The following is an 18,959-nucleotide window of genomic DNA, read 5'->3' as shown; positions in this document are numbered from 1 at the left end:
GGCCTCTCTGCGCATTCACTCGCAACGCGCCCTACACTCTCCAGAGGGCAACCACACCAAGGCTCGCAGCCCAAGAGAGTGGAGAGTGGGCCAGAGAAGTTGACCCTGTCCCCAGCTGCCGGGATGGGCTTCAATCATCTCCAGGAATCCGTTCTCACCAGAGACTGGGTCAGCTATTACCCAACTGTGGTCAGTGAGGCGTAAGAGAAAGATCCACAGTGGGGGGGCTTCTGGGAAAGGTTCCCCGTGAAACCATTAGAAGACACAGTCTCTCTTCCTCCTCTGAAAACTCTGGTGTCTGGATGCAGTGCGTGGAACAGCCAGAGCCCACTCGGTACTGGGCCAGGGAGGAGGAGGTGGACCCCAAAGATGATTTAGAGAAGATGCTGTTAGAGTCTCCGTCCCTGATGACAACCTTAGGCTTCACTGAGGCGTGGGGTTCCCAGTGCAGGAGAAGAAAGGTTCCCCCACACTGTGGAGAAAGGCTGGAGAGCGCTTTCTCTCACTTTCAGCTTCTATTGCCACAGAACACATTACCTCAAGAGGCAGAGCCTTAAAGTAAGAAGCATTAATTATCTCGACATTTCTGTGGGCACAGCTGGGTGCTTGCCTCTGTCTGAAAGTCTCTTACAAGGTTTCAGCCAAGATGCCATTGGGCTGTGGTCTCAACTGTGGGGGCTCCTGAGGGAGCATCTGCTTCTAGGCTCACTCCACAGGTCATTGGCTGGACTCCATTCTCATGCTTGGTGGGCTGAGAACCTCATTCACTTACTGGCTGTTGGCTAGAAGCTTCCTCAGTTCTTCACCATGTGGGTCTCCCCACAGAGCAGCTCTCAACATGGCGGCTGGCTTTCCTTGGAGTGAGCAAGGGAGAGAGGGTAACCAAGATGGAAGCCGCAGTTGCTGTGTTTTTAGCCTAATCCCAGTAGCGACAAAGGACATCCCACTACATCTGCCATATTCTGTTCTTTGATGTTAGTCACTCAATTTAGCCCATGTTCAAGGGGAGAGGACTATACAATGGGATGCACACAGGAGATGGGGACCATTGGGACCCACTTTAGTGGTATCCACCACACCACCAAAGGCATCCTAACAGGTAGGCCAGAGCAGGAAACAAGCATGAAGTGACAGCTTTGTGATGCTGACTAGTACTGAGGTCCCCACATCTTTCTCAAGTACGACCACAAGTGTTGGGTGATCGCCGACTCTATGGAGAGTATCCCAAAGACAGAGCTAAGCAGGGACTGGATGCCCTTCAGCCTGGAAAACATCTTAATTCAATAAAGCTAATGGGATATCGAGTGTGATTATAATGTGATACTTATGATCTGCAGAGAGACATATTCTGGTATATTCTGCTACTGAATATATGCTGTGCATGTTGAAGAGTGGATACACATAAGAAATAAGACCTGTGAAGCTACCAAGTAGCTTGTACAAGCAGGCAGGGCGGACAAGTGTGTGTAATACAGCGTGGTGAGGAAACACCCTGATGTGGGAGAAGAAATCTGGACTGGAGGGGTAGCAGGATGGCTTCCTGAGAGGTGGCAGGGTGTGCTGAGCACACAGAGAGTTCACATCAACCTGACACCCACGCGGGGCATACCCGCGGGAAGCTGGACAATGGGCTGTACACAGGTGGGAGCCAGAAACACACAGGAGCAGACGTTCACTGCTCTTCTGCCTACAAACCATACTTTGGCTCAGAAAGAGTGCAGGGATCACAGCCAAAAGCGGCATTGACCGAGAATACAAGGTCTTCTCCCTTTGGCTTGGTTGCAGGTGAATGTGGTTTCCATGACCATGTGTCAAGTGTTGGTCGCATCTTCAGCACGAAGATGGGAGATGAGGAATTCAGCTAGTCATCAGGTTGCCTGGGGAAGGCTGGTGGTGGGATGGAATGTTCTGGCAAGCATTTGGATGGGGACTGCACCAAGACCCTAGAGAGGTCAGAGTCGGGGCTAGCGAATGGCTGGAACAGAACATTCTGGAGACATTCAGAATGCAGGGCAATGCCCTGGAAGACCCATTTCATGTCTTCTTGCGCCTTCTTTCACGTACAGACCATTATGTATCAGCTCTTCCATTCTTTTCATCCATAAAAGTTGACTGAGCTCATGGTTTTCAACAAAATGCATTTTTCACTAACAACCTAAGTGACTATACTCTCTGTTGCAGAAATAGCCATCAATCCACAGAGCCAAAGATTCCCTGTGGGGGTTCTTGGCATGGTGGCGAAAACTGCATGGGAGTAGACAGAGCCAAGACTGAGGGTCAAAGATACTCTAATGAGAATTCCTGCCATACCTATATTGTGGTAAGGCTCGGGGCCAGGGATGTAGGTCCTTCAGACTCAGTTTCTCCCAGTGACAGAACCTACCCCTAGTGCTGGGGTGGGGTGTGAGCGAGATGTCACCTGTGAGATGCCTTGTGGACTGCCCGGCTGTCATCGGTAGTCAGGGTCCGTCTCCACCAGGAGCACATCCTTTCTTTTACAAGGAACGTGGGTCTGACACCGAACGCAGGAGGAGGTGGACAAGGCATAAAAGCATCTGTACCGAGCTTCCCTCTGCACAGTCGCAGAGAACCAGAAGTCTGGGGTGTCTGGGTGGCTCAGTTCATTAAGCATCTGCCTCTTGAGCTCAATTCAGGTCATGATCTCAGTTTGTGAGTTCGAGCCCCAGTGTCCAGCTCTGTGCTGACAGCGTGGAGCCTCTCTGCTTGGGATTCTCTCTCTCTCTCTCTCTCTCTCTGCCCCTCCCCTGAGCACCCTCTCCCTCTCTCTCTCTCAAGATAAATTAAAAAAAAACACTTAAGGAGAAAACCAAATAGTCAGGAATTGGACTGGAAGAGTAGGTAATGTGTAGATGCCAGCAAGGGGTGCAAATGCACATCCAACATTCCTGTGCTAACAGCCCGAAGCTCCCTTGAGACAAGGTGGTCCCCTGATTTCAACGTCTTGTGAAAATAAGACTGATGACAACTAAGGNGGGCTGCAATTCACAAACCATGAGATGGTGACCTGAGCCAAAGTCAGACACTTAACTGACGGAGGCACTCTGGTGCCCCAGGAGATCCCAGTTTTCAATGCTGTAGGGAACGGGCAAGAAAGTTGTGCTAATTAGGTAAAATAACAGCTCCAGATTGGAGGCCCTAAATTCTGGTGCACGAGCAGCCAGCACGAGGACCAGGAGGAGGAGGAGCATGTGCGGAGCCCTGGCTACCTGCACGGCGTGACGCCAACACCCCATGACGCCCCCATCCCTCCTCCTCTTCTTCACTGTTTTACTGGCATTGCTGTGGGTGCACAGAGGCGAAGAGAAGGGCAGGGAATTAGGAGTTGTGACTGGAGGGCGACGGAAGCTCTGATGACCTGGGTCTGCACAAACGAACGCGTGGAAAGAATAACCCAGACCCCCGGCGTTAACGGAACCATGAAGCAGAAGGCGGTGAACCTTATCTCCTGTCCGTTGCCTGCTGACCTCCTTTTGTAAGTCCACTAAGGGCAGGGGTGGGAAAGGAGGTCACAGGAGAGGAAATCTGTTCTACCCAAGCCTGATGCCACCTTTGTAAGCAGCACCCTCCCCAGCTCTTGCCCGGTGATCTCCCCAATAGACGCCACAGCCCGACAGTGCGCTTCAAGCACAGGAGGGACTGAGGTCTGCTGGTTAGCGTCAGTTCCAATGTGGAATAACGCAGGAGGCTGGCTTTCCCACCCTGCGGGGTCTTGTGACCGTTCCCTGATGGCCCACGGGCTGCGTTCAGCTTTGCCCTCTTCCCTCCGCGCTCCTTCCCTCACCGGGTCCCCCACGGATGAGAATCTGTGCGTGGTGACAGCAGCCACGGAGTGGCCACGAAAGCCCACGGCCTTGGCACGCGGGGCTCAAGCGCTCTTCGGAGATGGGACCACTCCCGAGTTATCTGCACTCAGTTGGTCTCCTTCTGACCAGGAACGTCTCATCCTTTGCTTTTCAGCGCCCTGCAGAAAGTGCTTGCTTCCAGAAGCACATCCGATGGCAAGATGATCAAACATGTTTGAGGGACGGAAACGAAGTATTTGTAAAGAAAGACGAACTGAATCGGATTATTTTTCCTACAGTAGTAGGTGCGGAATCCCACAATTATCTTCTTTACCCCGAAGCTTAATCATCACTTCCAAAGAAGACAGGGGGAGATCAAGTGGTCCGATGGCAGGAACGTATGAACTTCCCGACCTGACGGCTGCAGCCACTCGTGGGTACTGGCTGCTCCCTGGGCGGAAGCCCACAGCGCTATTACGAAAGGGCACTGGGACCCTTTACAGCGAAGCATCGCTACCGAGCTGACGCATCCTGAAAGGGGTGAGCACAGGCTTGGCGTGCTGGTGACACCATCGGAATGCATACAGTTAAAGCTATAAAAGGATTACCTGTCTGGAGGCGGAAGTGCTATACACAGTACTGCTTGAAGTCCTAAAGAAATCTCCTGAGACAATGAAGAAAGCCGATCTCAGTCACCAAGTGACAGGAGGTAGAAAACAAGGACACCTTCATTCTGGCTTTTGCTAGGCTGAGCTCAAGCTGCTTCCCTTTCTGTTGCCTCAGTTTCCCTTTCTGCAGGATAGCACTACTACTGTCCAGCCACTGACCATACGATTCAAAGGTCCCGGTCTTGAACGTGGCTCCCCTCGGCGCTCACGGATGGCCGCAGTGAGCTTCCCAGCAAAATCACAGGCGAGCTGAGCCGGGCTGCACGGGCTCTTGCTCTCCCCAGACACTGGGGTTGGTGTCATGTCGGGAACGGTGGCTCCTAGTGGACTGTCCCCACCCACGCGATAAGACTCTGGCGGAGGTCTGACCACAGGGTGAGTGATTAATGAGTTAACGTCATTCTTTCTGGGGACCCGCATCGCGTTCAGAGAGCATTCGCTGTGAAGTCGGACACACCGCATGGAGCATTTGGAAAGAGAAGCCAGAGAACAAAGGCACAGACACCCCCAGGCAAGAATGGAAAGTCTGGAAACGCAGCCCTGACACGGGTGACCAGAGCACAGAGCGGGGAAAGGAAACAAGAGGCACGTACGTGTGGATCTTGGGTCGGGAGCCTCAGAACCAGCACTTTCCCCAGGAAAGCCGAGAGGCTCTTCCACATCTGTGTCCGGAGGAGGGCAGGGCGGGGGTGGGGGAAGCACTAACTGGGGGGGCCCCCGAGCAGTGCCTCGGGGAGGCTTTTGTGGCACCTGCCGTCGTCCAACACCTACATGGAATCAATGGGAGTTGCTTCAGAAGGTTAAGTCTACAGACTCTGCCCTCCAAGAGTGGGGGGCACGTGGCCATCATTCCCCCAGGCACCAAATCCAGCCTCATGGCGCCAAATCCAGCCACACCCTGTGCCCAATCTAACCACACTCAGTACCAAATCCAACCACACTCGGTACCAAAGTCAACCTCGCTGTGAGCATCAAATCCAGCCACACCCAGTATCAAGTCCAACCATACTTAGTAGCAAAGTCAGACTCACTGTACCAGAGCCAGCCACACCCAGTATCAAAGTCAACTTCACCAAGATGGAACCGCACAGGCCAACAAATCCAGCCACGCCCGGGACCAAATTCAAACTCACTAGGCATCAAGTCCAACCTCACACATGCACGCTTCAGATTTTACACAATCTGGTGATACTGACTTGTNCGCCCGGGACCAAATTCAAACTCACTAGGCATCAAGTCCAACCTCACACACGCACGCTTCAGATTTTACACACAGTGTCCTCTCTTTGGGCCAATCTGGTGATACTGACTTGCTTACAATGTTTCTGGCAGGCATGACTACTCTCAAATTCTGGGCTTGAAGTTATTCGCAAAAGTCCCTTCAGCAGCTCCGTCAAGTCAAAAGGAACTCCTTTTATTCAAGTTCATTTTTATTAGAGTCACAGAATTATTTTTTAGCTTCCTCTTGTTATTTTTACTGATTAACTCTAGCGGGTCGAATAACCACTAATTCAGCTCACTTGTTTAAGTCTATATATCCTCAATCTTTTCCATCATTTAGGGGAATAGTTTTCAAACTTTATTTGAAGAGGTTTCCAGGGCGCTTGGGTGGCTCAGGCAGTGAAGTGTCTGACATTGACTTAGATCATGATCTCACGGTTTGTGGGTTCAAGCCCCACGTTGGGCTCTGAGAGTATGGAGCCTGCATAGGATTCTCTCTCTCTGTCCTTCTCTCTCTGTCCCTCCTCCTCTCATGCTTTCTCTCTCTCTCTCTCTCTCAAAAATAAATAAATAAACTAAAAAAAAATGAAGAGGGTTCTGACTTGGAGAAAGAGTTCAGGGTGGTGTCCCTCCCCTCTGACCCTGGAATCTTGAGGGCATCCCTCTCCGCTCTTTTCACACACTGGGGATCGGCTCCCCATTTTATAGGAAAATGATTTCTTCTGCTAACAAGATTTTTGAAGGTCAATGAGTTAACATAATAAAGCCATATAAATCACTTGTGTCAAGCTTCCTAGTATTTCTTTTAAAAATGCTTTCTTCAAGCTTTAATGTTTAAAGATCTTTTAAAGAAATGTTTATTTATTTATTTTGAGAGAGAGAGAGAGAGTAGACAAGGGGCAGAGAAAGGTGGAGAGAGCAAGAATCTGAAGCAGGAGCTAAGCTGTCAGCACAGAGCCTGATGTGGGGCTTGAACTCAGAAACGGTGAGATCCTGTGCTGAAACCAAGAGTCAGATGCCTACCCGACTGAGCCACCCAGGATTAATGTTTAGAATCATCTTTGGACTAATACACTCTGTGTTTCATGATCATAATTAGATTATTAATAAAAAGGTTAAGAAATAGAATTTCTTCATCAAGAGATAGATCCACTTACTTCTCTTGATTACAGTTCTTTCGACGTGGAGAAATACTGATGTTCCCCATAGCTAGACATCACTTCTCCCTTCAAAGTGCAAAGAAGCCACAAGCGGTCGGGATGAAGGTTGTCCGTTGGGTCCAGGTAAGTATCGTTAAATGAGAGGGCGCCCCCCAGGGCAACGCAGGAAGGAGGAACAGTTTATGTACAGGAAGCTTTCCTACTAGAAGGCTTATTTTAGTTTGCCAAGGAATTTGGGTCAGACTCAATTCCAGCCAGCAAGTTCCAATTTCTTTTTCCCTTTTTATATCTAGGTATCTGAACAGAAAGTGCTTGCTTGTGTGTGTGTGTGTGTGTGTGTGTGTGGGTGGGTAACTGGATGGGGCTACTTTAAAAAAAATTTTTAAGTTTTTTTTTTATGTTTATTTTGAGAGAGAGAGACGGTGTGTGAGCAGACGAAGTGCAGAGAGAGGGAGACACAGAATCCGAAGCAGGCTCCAGGCTCCGAACTGTCAGCACAGAGCCCAACGCGGGGCTCGAACCCACTGGCCGTGAGATCATGACGTGAGCTGAAGGCGGATGCTTAACCAGCTGAGCCACCCAGGCGCCCCTTAAAATTTTTATCTGTTAATGCAAAGCCCAGACTTTGGTTAAGAGATCTGCCTGTGGGCTGCTAGCGTGCTGTGAGATCGTGGGGATGTTGACGGGGATAGACGTGTCACTGAAAATTGCTACCAAGAGCTCTACCATCCTCCTGATCCTCCAAAGCATTGGAGGTCATTTTCAGTAGGAAGGCTTCTTTTTTTCAATCTCTGCAAACCAAAGTTTACGGCTGAGAGAGAGAGACGAGGAGTGAATCACTGCCGTCCATACCTCCCCTTTGTGCCGTGCTCCTCAGCGCGGGGACGGTCCCTACAGTTTTCATTCTTCACACACCCACCTCCCTCTCTTGTGACACCTGTGGGCGCTGGCTGCCCACCCACACCCGGGCCAGGTCCTCCAAGCCTGGGGACGCACCACCACCTAGAGTGGATGCTTCCTGAAGTTGCAACAGGGACTGTAAATCGGAGGCTGCCTTTCCTTTACAGCAAGCGTGGGCGAGAGCTCGAGAGGGAGAATGGTGATCTCGTCATAAAAAAGGAGACTCCCAGGTTTATTTCGAGGAGCTAGTGATCATGCGCTCTGAATGGGACAGTATTTTCCTTTGGTAAAAGGACAAACAGACACAAAATATAGGTTTCTGCTCCTTAGGATAGCCACGCCTCTGGCTGTGAAAGGCTATGACATCGGAAAGGAGGTATTGACTGCGGGGGGAAAATGCCGACAAGCAGCCAAGTAGCTCGTATCAGAGTTCTGGACACTGGCAATGCAAGCACTTATCTTTGGGGGGCTTCTTTTGGGGGGCACTTCTTTTAGGTCAAGGCCAAAACATGAGGGTGCTGAGTGGAGTGAAAGGCGTTGGGCATGGCCATCGGACGGCCTCTGTTATGAGCCGATCCTCCCTCAAGGTCAGGCAACCCCCACTATTCCTCCTCCTACAGAAACAAAATAACAAACCCTGAGTGGTTTTAAAATTACATTAACCAGGGGAGCCCGTGTGGTTCAGTCGGTCAAGCATGTGACTTCAGCTCACGTCATGATCTTGCAGTTCATGAGTTCGAGCCCCATGTCGGGCTCTGGGCTGACAGCTGGGAGCCTGGAGCCTGCTTCGGATTCTGTGTCTCCCTCTCTCTCTCTGCCCCTACTCTGTCTTTCTCTCCCTCTCAAAAATAAATAGAGATTAAAGAATTTTTAAATTAAATTAACCACCCACAGCTCATGGAGCTGGAGACCCCAGTTGCTTCTCTCTATGCTGCCTGTACCATGAGCTGGTGGCATTTAATGATCTAATAGGTCTCTCTGCTCCCAGATACTATAGTTTTGTTCTCTTTCCTTCGGGTTCTCTTTTCCTCAAAAAGTATTAGGGTCTCTGCTACAGATATAAAAGGGGAGATCAATTTCAAACAGGGGGGTCAAGAAATTACCGAACTGTTGTCAACTGATCTATAATATAAATCTCTGGGAACCAGAGGACTTTCAAAACAGCTTACAGACATCATCCTAAGAAGTACATCCTTCCATCAGGGAGATGTGTGTGCACACACATGCACACACGCACACACACACATGTGCACACGCCGCTCATCCCTTTCTGAGCTGCTTCATCAGGGAGACACACACGTGTGAGCACACACACTCACACACCCCGCTCGTTCTCTCCCGAGCTGCCTCGGCCATTCTCCACCCTCTCCACCACCCGCCTTCCACCTGCCTCCACGATGCCCGGAAAATATGCCTTTGAGATGAACTTGCAAGTGTTTATTTCCAGACTTTCTTCCCTTGGCATAGATATTTTCCCAGTTAATGCCCTTGGCGGGGCGAGGCAGCTGCAGGAGTTAATAGCAGCGCGAACATTCCATGCAAAAAGAGACTCAGAGGCATGCAGTCAGCAGCGCGGCACACTCACCCGTGGCGCTCTTCCTCTTCTCCTCCTGGTCCTGAGTGCGAGGGGGCACCAGGGGGCTCGGCGGCGGGGGCTGTGGCGGCGGCGGCGCTGGCGCCCGCCTCTTCTTCTTCTGCAAGTCTATCTGTGACCCCAGAGACACCTGGGAAGCACCAAGAAAGGCAACAGTGAGTGTCAGGGCATTTCTATCGCGGGCGGGGTGTTGTGCACGTGGGGCACACGACTTGGAGAAGCCGGCCCATGTGCCGCGTGGGGCTCTAAGGAGGCTTGGCAGGTTGCCAGGCTCCTTTCTGGGGTCTCCGGGCAGGCAGCGGATGCCCCGGTGTGAGGGTTCGCCGCATTGCCCAGGAGTGGTCCTCAGGTGGCCCGAGGATGCTCACAGACGTCCCCTAGCATGGGGAGCTGGGGCTCTGCCCCATTTTACCCCATTTACCCATTGTAGATTTCAGGCCAGTCAGGGGTCGTGGTAACTTACCCTCAGCATGAATATGAGAAACGGGACCCTCAGCCCTTAATTAAACGTACAAGAGAACTATTCCTTCTGGAAACTTTACCGGGGCCACCATGGTGTGTGCCCGTGCAGGGGGGGAACAGAAGGGGCGGCTCAGGGCTCACTTTGCAGGTGGAAGTACCTGCTCTTGGTGTGTTCCCGAGCCGTCAGGACCAGTAACTGTCCACGGACCGGCCACTCCTTGACCGGCAATGACAATGAAGTCAGCCTACGAGCCATCCAGCTCTGGTCCGCGCAGAAACCCGGCTCCCACCAAATACTTCTCACAACGCCAAACTCCCAGCTTCGAAAGGCTGTCAGCACCAGGCAGGTCTAATGGTGGAAGGGAAGCTCTTCTAGAGAAGACCCTGTCCGCTGACTGCGCGTCTTTGGAAAAGATTACGGAATCTACTCTCTTCCTCATTACAGAGTTTTCACCTGTTCATTCTCAGTGATGAAAATTTGTTGCTTTTCCAAGTGTGGCGTTCCTGGTCTGCTGACCCCAGCCCAGCAGAACCCCTCCAAACTCTTCTTTCCTTTGATATTTACTGTGTTTTTTATTTTTTAATTTTTAAAAATGTTTTTATTTATTTTTGAGAGAGAGTGAGTGAGCACGAGCAAAGGAGGGGCAGAGAGAGAGGGAGAGAGAATCCGAAGCAGGCTCCACACTGTCAGCACAGAGTCCGGACTCGGGACTTGAACTCACAAACTGTGAGATCATGACCTGAGCCGAAGGTGGATGCTCAACTGACTGAGCCACCCAGGCGCCCCCTACTCTGTTTTTTTAAAATCATAAGCTTATTCTGTCATTTCCTGATTTCTCTGTGTTAGACACTGGCTTCTTCTTCAGAAGATGAGGAGTCAGCCCTTTGAGACACACGCACAGACCTACACGCGTGTTTATGGCTCCCCATTGATCTTTCCAGAAGTTACGGCATGGGATTAAATCAACACTCTCTAGATCTATGTATATAGTTACAATAGATAGAATTCTAGAAAACAGAGATCTGCTTCAAGACGCGGCTTCTCCTGCTGAGATGTTTCATGTGTATGTTGATGACATTTTCTTTCTAGATCATTCTAGATAAGTAATAAATGATGTGTTTTCTGAGCTTGGTAAGTGATTTGCTTTCTGACCTTGTTTCTGGATTTCCTGGAAATGGCTTTTCCTCTACTCAGCTTTTTTTATCCCTGGTTTCCTGGATCCCATGTGTTTTTTTTGTTTTTAATGGACTTCCTCGCTGGAGGAGGGCACAGCCTCGGTCAGCTTCCAGAGACGAGATGTGGCTGTGGTAAGTCCGTGAGACACTGAACATCTAAGACTGTTTCTATTCTGTTATACGGAACAGCCAGTTATAGATGCCTATGGAGGAGGATCTAGGCTGGAAATAACAGATTCAAACTCCTGAGCTGTTCCACTGTCTCCTAGCTTACAGCCCCCAGCTAACCATGCTGGCTCCGTGTGGTCTTTTCCCTCTGCCAGCTCTGAGGAGCCTCTCTCACCCCTGGAGGCCTGACCTGTCGGACAGCACGGCCTGGTCTGGAGTCCTTTCCAGCCATCGTCTGGGCCGTCTATCAGAGCCCTGAAATCTCTAACTCTCCATTTCCTACCCAGTTATTGACGATAATGTTGAAAGGCATTGGAGCCTTGCCTCTGCTACCTGATTTCTTCCTTTGATGTTGGCAACACTCATTAATGAACCGTGATGGTTCTAATGCTATGGCTTTGCCCACGGGCGTTATTTTCAAGTTCACTTTTCTCTGTGTCCTTATTTTTTTTTAAAGTGAGAGGCTTTAAAAAAATTCCTTTGTGAAAATTCCTCATTCCTTTACTTGCACCTTTACTTAACCGGCAAGCAGGTGTTGGCTTCTTATCCTGTGACAGGAATTGGAGCCGATCTGAAGACGTGTAAATCTCCCGGCCTCACGTTGCTCACGACCTAATGAAGGAGACATAGTTCTCTAACATTTACACCATCTCCTAGGCTGGAAACACTGCCCCAAGCTGTGGTCTGGGGCTTTCTTGTGGGGGGGCATGTTTCCTTCTGGGAATTCAGGCTGGTGAACTGGAGCCCGCTAAACTTGCACTGATGTCTGTCTGATAACGACATGCTGCAGAATTCCGAGGAGTGTCCACATCAGGGTGGAGGGGTTGGGGTAGGGAAGCAGCTCTGGCCCACCCAACCTGGAAGAGCAATTCACCTGCTGAAGGAGAGTTCTGCCTCACTGCCGGTTGCAAGCTTTGGGGAAACATCGAATTTCTGGAGCTTTGCTGACACGGTGTGGTCTCAACACCAGTATCCCTCTTCCCAGAGATAAGGACAGGCCACTCACCCAACATCTGGGAAGACCCCCTAGTTCCCAGGCACAGAGCCACTCTTGATCAATTACCTAAGACGGCTCATTTGAAGAGCATTTGGCAAGCTCTGAGACCACTAATCAAGACGAGCTCTGATGGGCAAACAGAAACAGAAGTGTTCTAGTAGATGTACTTAACAGATTTCAAGGAAATCTTATTTATATTAGCAGCAAAGATTTAGTAAACATTTACCAGGGTTGTCGAATGTATCTCATCTGACTGCCTCAAAACAGAGGTCATTTACCTGTGTCTGTTTGGTAAAGGAAGACACTGAAACTTACAGGAGATATGTTGCCCACAGCCACACACCTAATGAGTGCACAGAACTGGCACTTGACCTTGCTCTGACTCCAAGCATTTCCCAGGAGAAGTAACTCGTGCGGTTTGGAATGGAAACATCTATCCCTAGGAGTCCACGAATAATGAAGGTCCATGGGGCTCCCACTGTCCCACGTGGGCAAACACTCACAAGTAGGTGGACTGGACACCACTCTGTGCCAGACAGTGTTGCTTCAGAAAACATTTCTTGGACCTGACACACCTCTTCCGCACATTCTTCAAGGAACACTGGAAATAAGGCGCTGCTCGCTCTCTGGAGCTCGGGCCTGTCCTTTACTCCCACTTAGAACCAGGATGCGTGGTGGTCACCCTGGGTGGCTCGGGGCCATGTTAACGCGCTGCTGTTGGAGCATAGCAGCAAGGAAGGCTTCCTGATAGCCGAGCCTGATCCCTGCAGCTCCGGGCCTCTTTCGAAAGCATCCATCCACCACAGCTTCGTTGGTCTCATAATGTCATCGTAATGTAATTTCGATTCCAATTTGTCATTGATGGGATTTGGACTGCTTTTTGAAAGTTCTGTGGATTTTTTTTTCTTTCTGTGGCCCCTGAAGAAAAGTTGGAAGCAAGTACTACAGAGAATATCTAACATATGGGCCATGAAAAAAATATGTACATAGGGGCGCCTGGGTGGCTTAGTCGGTTAAGCGTCCGACTTTCACTTAGGTCATGATCTCACGGTTCGTGGGTTTGAGCCCCGCGTCGGGCTCTGTGCTGACTGCCAGCTCAGAGCCTGGAGCCTGTTTCAGTCTGTGACTCCCTCTCTTTCTGACCCTCCCCTGCTCACGCTCTCTCTCTCCTAGAAATAAATAAAACATTTAAATATATATATATATACATAGTTTATTATTAACACATAAAGTTACCTATAAATCTGAAAGGATCTCCAAGGCCATCAAGGCAAGCAAGCAGCCCCTCATGTCACGGAACTCCCCGTTAATGCTGAGGGGGTTCGCTGGGTGGTGTAAATTAACATGCCCACTGTGCTCCCCAGATCTTTCAGGGGGGTTCTGCGTGTCACCTCCCTGAGTGCCAGCACTTGACAAAGGGCTGTGACGCTCCCTTGTCTAGGTCATGTGTGGGGGTTGCTTTCGGCACTGCCTTACAGCCCACACCAAGGAGCCCCTGCACGAAAGCCAAGGGTTCAGATAGACACCAGGTACACTGTGCATACTGCAGGCTGCTCTGGCAAAAGTTCCCCATTGACTTTAGTGGCACTTACTCAGTTCTGTGTTGGCGCATAAATCATGTGCGAAGGGGCGCCTGGGTGGCTCAGTCGGTTAAGCGTCCAACTTTGGCTCAGATCATGATCTCATGGTTCGTGGGTTCGAGCCCGGTGTCAGGCTCTGTGCTGACAGCTCAGAGCCTAGAGCCCACTTTGGATTGTGTGTCTCCCTCTCTCTCTGCCTCCCCCCACCCACACCACTCATGCTCTGATTCTGTCTCAAAAATAAATAACACATTTAAAAACATTAAAAAACAAAACAAAATGCATCATCTTCTTGGTGCCAGCAGCTGCAGATGCTCCTAGACACCACCTTCTGAGCATTATGCTCTTTACGACTGTGGCCCGTAATCAAAACTTTAAACTCCTACAAATGACAGTAAATGTAGTAAGAGTACTCTCCCTTGACACTGGGGAGAGTCTGACATGTTAACTTTCTCCTGCAGATGATAAAGATCCTTTGGCACAGAGACACATGCATTCTGCACCTCCTCCTTCCTCGGGGGGGACCCAGAGAACAGATCTCACTGCAGGTGACAGCTTATTTGGAGTGTTTATGTTCCATCATTAGTGTTGTTCATTTTAGGACCGGGATTCCAGCAAGACTCTTATGCGACAGCAGGTGTGTCTAGCGCAAAAACGATACTCAGCATATACTATGGAAATAAAATACGCAGCATGTACATAATGAGGACTTAATCAGGATTCACATCTATCAGCTATTAGAATTATGCAGTGAGCAGTGAGCTGTCATGAGCAACTGTCGCTACCATTTTTAGGGTTTCCAGTAAGAAACCATGCCCTTCCTTTCCTCACATCCTCCTCCAAGAATTTTCTCTCTCCTTCTACAAAACGGTCTTTGCTATGCTGTTTTAGTGACTGGAAGATTTTTCTGTCACTCAGCTCCATGGATTAAAGTGACTCCTTCACATTCCGCTCCTTGGCAAACACAGGAAGCCAAACGGAAACACACAGAGAACACAAAGAAATAGTGTGCTTCTTTTGTTGTGAGTATATCAACGAAAACAATAGGTTCTGAAAAAAAAAACCCCGCAAAACTGATTTTCTATGGTTGAAGGAGCCCTTTATGAAGGAATCGGCACTTTTCAATATTCATTGAGGTAATTTCCGTTCCATGTTGCAACTGTGTTATTTGCTGTTCTCAGCATTGAGCGTTTCAGTTTAGTAGAAAAACGAAACTTGAACTTGATGGAAGTGTGGCTCCCTTCACATAGCCTAAGACTGCCTGTTTTACATGCATTGTCTGAAGATAATCAAGAGGCCATGACGGACTTGAAGCATTTCCATATGACCTAAATCCACACACACACGTCCCTGGTTGGCCTCTTTACTGGGAGGCCACACAGGACGTGAAATGCAGCGTTGGCAAACTCGTGCATCTTCTAGGTTACTCTGTCCGATCCTCCCCCTGGCCGATTAGATTATGTTAAGCCGTGGCTGAGAGACCCAGAAGCTAGACTCTGGGCCTGCAACAGGAGACCTCCATCTTCCCACACACGTCTGCCTTTACCACCATGCAGCCCTCAGGCTCTGATCCGCACACGCGGCTTTCCGGCAGGACTGCTGAGGGTCGACCGCTGTCCCACATGCAGAACTAATAAAAGCGTTTTTAGCCGGGCATTGAACATAAACCTTGTTTTCCAAAACAAAAATCACACACTTAGGAGAAAGCAAAATGATCCCAGAAATCATAGAGAACCAGTCCCCAGGCTACTACTGCTTCCGTCGGGCTCGTGACTACGGACAGCGTTGCCGCAGGGATTTACAGAAGAGCAGCAAGGGGAACGCGGGTGGCATCCGCATGGCGACCATTTGTTCAGAAGTTCTGCAGGGACCCTGTGAACACGCACACCAAGGCTGCTCGTCGTAATGATTTTTTTCTTACTCGGAGGAAATGAACACAGCCGAAGCGTGCAAGGGACCCTGGCACAATTTGCTTCCACGTCACCGAAGGGCACTTGCCAGAACCGAGTCCGGGTCTATGACGCGTTCTACCACGAATGGTCAGCAGACAGAGTGAGATTTCAATGCCATTCTCCCCAGGCCACGGAAACAAGCCTGCGACTATGTGGATGGAACTAGAGGGTATTGTGCTGAGTGGAATCAGTCAGTCCAAAGGACAGACATCATATGACTTCACTCCTATGATGACTTTAAGATAAAAAAACAGCTGAACATAAGGGAAAGGAAGCAAAGATAACATAAAAACAGGAGGGGAACAAAACATAAGGGACAATTAAATACAGAGAAAACTGAGGGTTGCTGGAGGGGTTTGAGGGGGGGATGGATGAAGCGGGTAAGGGGCATTACGGAATCTACTCCTGAAATCACTGTTGTACGATATGCTAACTAACTTGGATGCAAATTAAAAAATAAATAAATTTATAAAAAAGAAACAAGTCCACGAAGCTCACTTCTGTGACAGAGGTGGGAGAGAAGAGTGCCGTGAACAAACAGATCACTTTGTTTTTCATCTTTCGTCGGCCACGTGACACCAAATTAGGCTATTGAGCAGCCTGACCCCGACGTCTTCCTGCAAATGACACCTCACCCATTCTCTGTCCTGGCACATGAGTGTGTCTAGACTCGCAGTCTCCTCTATCTGCATCCCTCTGCCTGACACTTGTGTGTCCCAGACTGTCACGTGGCCAGCGCCTTCTCAGCCTTCCATTTCTGGCACAGAGAAGAGTGTCCCCAGCTTCAGAATCTCAATCAGCCACCCTGTCTCATCGCTGGTTTATTTTCCTCACTGTAGTCACGTATGTCTAAAAGAACTGTACTTGTTCTCGTTTAGTTTCTACATCCCGACACTTGTGCTGCGAGAGCATTCAGGGGTCTCCCTGAAGCATGGAACAGGCTCTCAAAACGTTTGGTGGAGCCACTGAACGCACATCTTAACAGTGCACATTCGCAGTGACTGCCATTACCACGGTTCTCCATGTGCTCTTCCAATTGCTTGTTTCAGCCTGTGTCAACATGCGTAAGTTCTACTTTTCAGTGGATCTGTCCATTTCATGTATGTTTTCAAAATCACTGGTATAAAGTTCACACCGCCTCCTTATTATCTTTAAAACACTGCTTTTTTTTTTAAATTTTTTTAAAGGTTTTATTTATTTCTAGGAGAGAGAGAGACAGCGTGAGCAGGGGAGGGTCAGAGAGAGAGGGAGTCACAGACTGAAACAGGCTCCAGGCTCTGAGCTGGCAGTCAGCACAGAGCCCAATGTGGGGCCTGAACCCACGAACTGCGAGATCATGACCTAAGCGAAAGTCGGACGCTTAACCGACTAAGCCACCCAGGCACCCCTAAAACACTGGTTTTTAATCTTTGTTTTTTGAGAGACAGACCATGAGGGTGGGGAGGGGCAGAGAGAGGGAGACACAGAATCCGAAGCAGGTGCCAGGCTCTGAGCTGTCAGCACAGAGCCCGGCTCGTGGCTCGAACTCATGAAGTGTGAGATCATGACCAGAGCCAATTGGATGCTTAATCGACTGAGCCACCCAGGTGCCTCCTACCAGTTTTTATATTGTTGTTGGGTCTTTGGAGTTTTGTACATATATGATTATGTCATATGCAAAAAGACAATTTTACTTCTTCCTTTCTAATTTGGATTTTATTTCTTTTTCTTGTCTAATTGCCCTGTCTAAGACTTCTGTGTTGAATAGAAATGGTTCCACTGGGCACCCTTGACTCATACTGGATCTTACAGGGAACATTTTCAAATTTTCCATAGTGACCTAGATGTTAGATGTGGGCTTTTCATATATGGCCTTCAGGGGGTTGAGGTAAGTTCCTTCCATATCTATTTTGTTGAGAGTTTTAATCATTAATGAATGTTAAACATTGTTAAATGCTTTCTTTACGTCTGCCAAGATGATCATGTGTGTTTTATGCATTCATTTTGTTAATATGGTATATAACGTTGACTGATTTGCATATGTTGAACCATTCTTGTCTCCCAGGGACAAATTTCACTTGGTTGTGGTCTGTAAGTTTTTTAATGTGCTGTTGAATTTAATTTACTGGTATTTTATTAAGAATTTTTGGATCTATGTTTATCAAGGATATGGGTCTGTCATTTTCCTACAGTGTCTTTGTCTGGCTTTGGTATCAGGGTAATTCTAGCCTTATAAAACAAGTTTGGAAGTATTCCCTCTTCTATTTTTTAAAAGAGGTTATGAAATATTGTATCCATTCTTCTTTGAATGTTTGGTAAAATTCACTCATTGAATCATCTGGTTCTGGAGCTTGAAATGTGGGGCTTGAGACCACAACCCACGAGATTATGACCTGAGCTGAAATCCAGAGTTGGACACTGAACCGAGACACCCAGGTGCCCCAGGAAGTTTTAATAATCATATATGTGTATGTGCCTAATTATAGCTTCAAAATACATGAAGCAAACTGACAGAATTAGAGAAACAGACAAATCTATAATCATACTGGAAAATAACATAGCTCAGAGGGGGGAGCATTTATCCACAGGCCTTTTAGCTAAACTCTTTACATTAGCTATGGCCACTGTGAGGATTATATGTGTCCTGAACATTTACAGTCCATTTAGATTAAGCATTACATACTTTATATAAAATGTGGGTACCTTGCAATCATAAAGATCTATTTATCCTGTCCTTCTATATTTTATGCTATAGTTGGCGTATGTAGTAACATTTACATATGTTAGAATTCTAAGGACAATAACCAGTCCTTTACATTTACCCAGATAATTACCATTTTTGATATTCTTTGTTCCTTTCCAAGATTACAAGTTTGCATTTGGTATTATTTCCCTTCAGTCCGAAATTTTCCTTTACTGTTACCTTTGTGCAGGCCGGACAGAAAGAGATTCTTTATTTTTTATCTGAAAATGTCTCTCTCTTACCTCTACTCTTGAAGGCTACTTTTGCCGTACACTGAATTATGAACTGACACCACTTACTGTCTCTTGTCACTTTGAAGATTCTGTTCCACTATTAGCTTCCATTGTTTCTGACGATAAATTCAGCAGTTTTCAAAATGTTATTTTTCTCTAGTTGTTTAGACAATTTTTCTCCTGAAGTCTGTTTTTAAGCAATATATCTTAGTTGTTGTTACTGTGTTTTTAAATTTTGGTTTGGATTAGGGGTACCTGGGTGGCTCAGGTCTGAGCATCTGACTCTGGTTCAGGTCATGATCTCACATTCTGTGAGTTTGAGC

The 18,959-nt window shown here is 48.4% G+C and overlaps 1 protein-coding gene across 1 annotated transcript in view; it reads right to left on the bottom strand.

The window, feature by feature from the left end:
- The window catches only part of COBL (cordon-bleu WH2 repeat protein), a 159,960-nt gene that overhangs the window by 60,092 nt on the left and 80,909 nt on the right, over positions 1-18,959 (bottom strand). The window contains exons 15-16 of the mRNA XM_077781151.1: positions 9,338-9,476; positions 5,065-5,238 (exon numbers count right to left, since the gene is read on the bottom strand). Coding sequence (XP_077637277.1) covers positions 5,065-5,238; positions 9,338-9,476 — 313 coding nt within the window. The remainder of the gene's footprint in view (positions 1-5,064; positions 5,239-9,337; positions 9,477-18,959) is intronic.

Source organism: Crocuta crocuta, unplaced genomic scaffold (assembly GCF_008692635.1).
Source record: "Crocuta crocuta isolate KB4526 unplaced genomic scaffold, BGI_CrCroc_1.0 scaffold108, whole genome shotgun sequence".
Lineage (NCBI taxonomy): Eukaryota > Metazoa > Chordata > Mammalia > Carnivora > Hyaenidae > Crocuta > Crocuta crocuta.
This window is presented reverse-complemented; position numbering and strand designations above follow the sequence as displayed.